At 38.2% G+C, this 6,352-nt stretch overlaps 1 protein-coding gene across 7 annotated transcripts in view; it reads right to left on the bottom strand.

Moving 5' to 3' along the window:
* Positions 1–3,820: 3,820 nt before the first annotated feature.
* COL4A4 (collagen type IV alpha 4 chain) overlaps positions 3,821–6,352 on the bottom strand; it is a 149,771-nt gene continuing 147,239 nt past the window's right edge. For all 7 annotated transcript variants that reach the window (XM_038417514.2, XM_038417516.2, XM_038417517.2 and 4 more), the window contains 2 exons: positions 5,532–5,818; positions 3,821–4,174 (listed from right to left, as the gene is read on the bottom strand). In XM_038417514.2, the coding sequence (XP_038273442.2) occupies positions 3,911–4,174; positions 5,532–5,818 (551 nt within the window). In that variant the 3' untranslated portion in view covers positions 3,821–3,910. The remainder of the gene's footprint in view (positions 4,175–5,531; positions 5,819–6,352) is intronic.

Below are 6,352 nucleotides of genomic sequence, written 5' to 3'. Positions count from 1 at the left end.
TTTCCTTAGTTCTGTCAGTAATATTAGAGAATTAAATCTGAAGGGATTTTGAAACTCATTTCTTTTTCTTTATCCTGTTTACATTTTGACTTGACTCAGCATTGATGAAGAAAATAGAGTTCTCCATTTCATTTTGTGGCCTTAATATTACTCATTGTCTGTTAAATAAAATATTTCAAATGTACAATGGTAACTTTTATACTAACTTGTATTGCTTATAAAATGAAAGTTAATGTCCATAGTGTATCTGCACAAGTGAAAGCAATACAGGTGCTGATTTCACAAGTGCACAGTTCCTGGATTGCAGCAGGCTAAACAGTTTGGAAAATCTGGCCACACGTATAGTATCTGGATGAGTGTATGCCATACATTTCTCTATAGACAAGACAAAGATCTCAAATTTACATAATGTTACTGAGGATGGAATTTGAGTATCTCAGATTTTTTGCTAATTTCTGAATTAGCTCAAATGTGTCAAATAACATTTAAGCAGAGAGTTCTCTGAAGATGCCCAGGTATTTTTTTTCTGTTCCAACTAACACATGGTTCATGCTGCTCTTAATGAGCCAAATTCAGTGCCGATGTAAACAGTGAAACAACACTTTTATATAAATGGAAGGAATTCCATCAAAACCACTTTGGGATTTATCTCAATAAATTCAGTGTACAGGAGTCCTGACATATTACAGTAGTGACTGTCTCAGAGTAAACATTGTGATGTAGATTTCCTGAGTTCCATGCAGAATTTTATTACTCTCTCCCCATGGGGAATTTTAACCATCTCCACTATCCTAAATGAAAACAAATCTGCCTTCCACAATGCAAAACTGCAGAAGGTTGTAAGGTTAGCTGTGTAATATATGAATGATTTTAGTAAGCAACATAAAAAAAAAATCCCACACAAGATCCATTGCATAGTAGTGCAACTTTGTTTTAATAATCCTCACAAACTATGCCCTGTTCAGTAAATAATTTATCCAGAATCAAAAGCACTGCTCTGAGAGCCATATCAGTAGAATCTATCTCAATCTTTTTGTTGGGGTACTAGGAGGTTTCCATCTGTTCTATTTCTGATCCACACTTGTTAACTTCTGGTATACACTACATATGGAAAAATATTTTAAAGACTGTTGAAATTACTGATAAGCATAAGGAACAGTTGTTCTTTGGTCTGCTGTCTTAAACTGGAAAGTCAAGATCTTAATACAGTTTTCTTTCATTAGCAATTAGTTAGAAAATCCTGTCAGTTCCTAGAGTTTGAGTTCCCATTTTACTGTTGTTGGAATGAAATGAATGTTCAGGGTGTCTACGTGAAGAAACATGAAGGGAGATTTATGTTGTTAACACTTTCTTGAAGTGCACAACTTTTTCCTTTGGGGAATATAAAGCATTATGTTGTGGCTAAGAATGTGCAGTTTCCATCACAGTATTTTAGAGGTATTGGTCAAAGAGTTTACAATCTAAGCATATGACGGGACAACCAGTGCATGACAGAGGAGGCGTTATGCACATAAGGGAAAGTGTCATTATTTGCAAGAACATGGGGTGGGATTTTCCAAAACACGTAAGGGAATTAGGTGAGCAATTCCCACGGAAGATGCATGGAAGTAGACAGCTAACTTCTTAAATGACTTTTGAAAATCACACCTAGGATCTTTTTTTTCCACATACAGGATGTGCTTTCTACTTTTTAAGTGGTATGTGTTCATGGTGTGTTCTCCCCCTCTGTGTGTCTTCATCATGGACCAAATCCTGAGGACCCTGACATGCTTAGCACCTTGCAGCATCAAGGTCTCAGCTGTTACTCATTCAAACTCCCTTGGACTGGGTACTTGCGACCTGTGTCTGTGTAAGGTAGGATGGGGTTAAATGGTGGAAACTGCTGGGCAAAATGGTGAAAACTCTCTCTCAAGAATGGCCTGGAAAAAAAAGAGTGGTCAGCTGCGGATTGTTCGACTATTGGGAGGTGGAATTGATAGCTGTGCCTGCTAAGCAGAGAACGTCATAAAAGGGGAGCAAATGCTCCCAGAAATGGGGATTGGGGGGAAGAGAAGCAGTTCTCTTCATAACCCAGTAAACTCCCAGGAAACACCCAGATCCTGTCTGGAAAAGAGGAGGGATAAGATGACACCCAAACATGGTAACCAAATGCAGTCCAGGCTTGGGTTTGGCTGAAGGGGTGTGCAGTTGGATGAGGCAGACAGAAGTTGCCCTGCAATTGTTTTCTGGGGCCGAAAGGAACTGCTCTTGACTGTTTTGTTTTCCTTTGACTGAGATTGAGCTAATACTTTGCCCTCCCTTTTGGAACCTAATTTAGAGGCCATGAGCTCAACTCCCAGGGTAGCTGGTTACACTGCTATTGGCTTTAAAGGGATGTGTCTTTGTAATTAGTCTGTTTGAAAATCCTCTGAATCAAAGTCTGTTTCTCAGTGCTGTGAACTTTACCACAGAAGTAGATTCTAACCTCATTTAAGTGGTGTATAGAGTAGAACTGGGTAGAGAAAGGTAGTTCTGTTTCACAGAGGATTTTGATATTTTGAAATTTGGTTTCATTCCAGTTAGGATCACCCAACATTTCAAAATTCTCCATGAAAGGAAACGGAGCCCTGGCTCCAGTGCAAGTCTCTTGACATTTTACCCTGGTGCCAGAAATCCTGGTAGCACAAGTTGTCACAAAGCCAGATGGACAAGTTGGCAGGAAACCAGGCAGGCTTCCTTGCCAGGCAGGGTTCTATTGGAACGCTGTCGATCTCAAATAGTCTCCAAGAAATGTTTCCATTTTGGCAAATTCTGACAAAACCAGCTCCAATATAGAACCTTTGTGGGCTCTTTGTGCCGGAATGGATTTCCCCTCTACTGTGAACAAGCTTTTCAGTAGTTTTAGTGCTATTCAAACAGGCATTTACTATAATGGACATTTCTATTCTTTTACATTAGGTAAAAGACTTGTGGGTTTTCAACCTGTTGAAAATGTGGCTAGTGTTTTAGCTTGCCATCTTTTAAATCGTTTTCAATAATATAAAACAATTTTTAAAGCTCTGTTACTACAAGGCCCCTGTGGGGGAGGTTTCACTTTTCTTTTTAAATAGAATTGACAACTGTTTGTTGTCTTCAGCTATATGGATTACGGCTTTACATTTTCATTTAAATATGCTGAGAAATTAATTGCAAAGAAAATATAAACAGCATCTTATGCCTTCATTATCTGGTTTATTTTCTTGTGTAACAATCAGCCATTAGCATATTTTAACAAGTTTTTGCTTTTCATTGCTTATGAAATTTCATTAGCAAATTAATTTTGCAGTCTGGGTTAGTTCTGTAACTAGTAAAATGGTCATTGATCTCTTTGTTTTTACTATGTGCTAGCATAAGTTTGCAACAAAATCACATTTCCTCCCTCCCCCCCCCCACACACACCAAAAAAATAGAATGTATGAGTGTAAATTCAACCAAATATATAAGAAATGCTTTGGACACAACTATGTTTATACATCTCATAGACAGATACACATAGAATCAACAGGAAATCTGCTATTGTGAGTGCTCATTTTAAAGTTTCCTAAGGTTTCCAGTTAAACTTGATTATACCTTCAGTGTAAGACCAAACTGTACTTGTCACCTGTGTATTAGGATGGTGAACGCAATGTAATAGAACTTAATGTTGCTGTTTCTTTGGTAGATCACTTACACGAGGTTTCACTATTCATATGCTTTGTATGTGTGCATGTAACTATAATACACCATTTGTATCTTTCAGTACTATACAAGCAGCCAACTTTTATACAGATGGAACAGAACTGTGCACAACTTCAACTGAAATTGGACAGTAAGCACCATTTAAATCTTTAGCACAATTTGCTTCTTCCCCTGGCAAGTCCCTCAGTGTAACACCTCAGATTCGTTTCCTTTTTTAGCCATGCTTCATGCAGACCTGACATCTGCTAATTTTTTTGCGCTGTTCATGCCCTTCTTTAAGGGTTTCTGACACAGAAGCAGACACAAACTGCAATTCTGGCCTGACGATTGTTAACCAGAAGCTATATTCATTAGCAAAAAATTGACATGTTCCCCGCTGACCCTGGCATTCAATGAATGGTGCTGATCTAAAGTCTTCAAGGCAACTTCCAGGTGACATAAGAGACTGTCCACCTCCCTGATCTCCAGACCCAGTGTGCTGAAAAAAATAATGAAAAAATTAAATAATTGCATGTGAAAAACAGGGAAGAGATGTGCAAACGGTCTTGGCTATTGCTTTTATTTGGTTCTGGGACTTTTTGCACCAAGGCAAATGCTCCTAGATGTGTGAATCTGCAGAGGCATAATACTTGGAAAACTCAAGTTACAATAAACTTCCTTTCATGGCAGGAAGAATCAGTTCTAGTCATTCTAGGACTGGCTTATCTCAAAAGTCCAGACCAGCCTTGCAGGTCAGCACCAGGTACATACTGGAGGGAAGCTGTAGTTTAGATGGAATTGGGATTTTTTAACAATAGTGTTATCTAAACTTGCTCAAAGCAGTTAAAGGATATGATTTAAAAGCCCAAGGCTTGTCTACCCCAGGTTTTCTTGGAACAGTAATTCATTATGGGTGTTTCCCCTAACTATACACAGGCAGAAGCTACACTATAGAAAAGATTCCACTGGTCCTCCTTGCCCTCATGGTTCAAAACTGCTCAATGCCCAAGGTGTCAAAAATCTAGGGATGCTAACTGTCAGGGTGGTTAAGCACTAGAATAAATTGACTAGGGAGGATGTGGAATCTCCACAACTGGAGATTTTTAAGAGCAGGTTAGACAAACACCTATTAGGGATGGTCTAGATAATACTTAGTCCTGCCATGAGTGCAGGGGACTAGATTAGATGACCTCTTGAGATCCCTTCCACTTCTATGATTCTATGAAGTGTCCAAAGGCTACAAAGAGAAGGAGGAAAAATTGCCCTAATGATGAATTATACTCTGGGCCTGGGACATTGGGACATATACTGCTCTGTTATGCTCCAGTGTAAAATGGAGTAATTCCATTGATATTGGATATATTGTAAGTGATATTATCCAGCTTTTATATTCCTGTAAATGAAAGAAGCAGCAGGTTCATTGTCTCTTATTTGTCTGTAAAGTGCTATGCACATTTATGATTTTGCATAAATAATGAAGTCAGCAAAAGATTATGGTTTCCAGAACCACAATGATTACAGCTATAATACAAATATTACAGATCTGTAACTTTTACAGATTTTTTTTCCAACTGTTCCCACTGCTTTTCCTTCCAAACAATGAGGGTTCCAACTGAAAAATGAAAGTTAAGTGCAAACTGGTGAAGCTTTCCATTTCTCACAGGAAAATACTGAAATTATGATTAAGATTTTTATGATTATTTTTCGGCCAGCTCTATTATTAAATGTGTGTGTGTATATAATATAAACTACGTAATCCAAGAGGCTATCATTCCCAATCTTGATGATTGCTAAGGAAAAGCACATAAAAGTTTTATAATAGAAACTTAAATATAACCAAGTAGCTTCAGTCTTACCATTAAAAAAGAATAGCCTATCCAAAGACTTCTCCAGTTCAATGGGCATGGGGGAATGGACTGATCTTGGCTATGAACTGCTACAGCTTGGGCTGAGGCCTCACATACAGCACATCTGCTAATGTAGGGTTGTATTTCATCTTCAGAGAGAGGCATCATTGGTAAAGGAGCAGCAGTTGACAGCCAGTAGGACTTATCATTTCGACTGGCATAGTAACAAACTTGGTGGATATTGCAGAAGACAAACGGCATGGTGCTGAATACAGGAAGACAGGATCCTGCCAGACCTAAAACAATTACATATCCTGAAAATCGAGTACCTGTACATAGTCACCCTACAAACAGACCATCCATTTCAAAGAAGTGGAAACATCAGGAGAAATTAGTACAAGGCTCTAAACGTTGGACTCTACAAGTCTCCCACAGGCAATGAATCATGCAATGCTTTGCAAATTTTCCCTATTTTTTTCAATGAATAGCATTGTAAATTCCACCCTCATGACCAATCTTTGTGCTAAAGTCATTGTCATAATATAAAGTTTGTTTCTAGACAGTTTGAAAATAATATTCTAGCTTGCTTTGTTGCAAGTCTGGCCAACTTTAAAATGTCAGAAATCTTCATTGAATTATCAGCTAGTCTGCTAAGCTGGTGTTCGGCAGAGTGGTTATGCAAATAAGTTTCTTCTTGCAAATCAGTTTGCTCCTACCAGTACATTTAGTGGAGAATCAATTAAATGTGACGCAATTTGGCATCATGGGAAGCAACTGTGAAAACAAATACTTTGGACTGTGATATCACTAAAAAAAATTAGGCAAGAGGA

This window comes from Dermochelys coriacea, chromosome 9 (assembly GCF_009764565.3).
Source record: "Dermochelys coriacea isolate rDerCor1 chromosome 9, rDerCor1.pri.v4, whole genome shotgun sequence".
Lineage (NCBI taxonomy): Eukaryota > Metazoa > Chordata > Testudines > Dermochelyidae > Dermochelys > Dermochelys coriacea.
The sequence above is the reverse complement of the archived record's forward strand: the minus strand, read 5'-3'. Positions and strand labels throughout refer to the sequence as shown.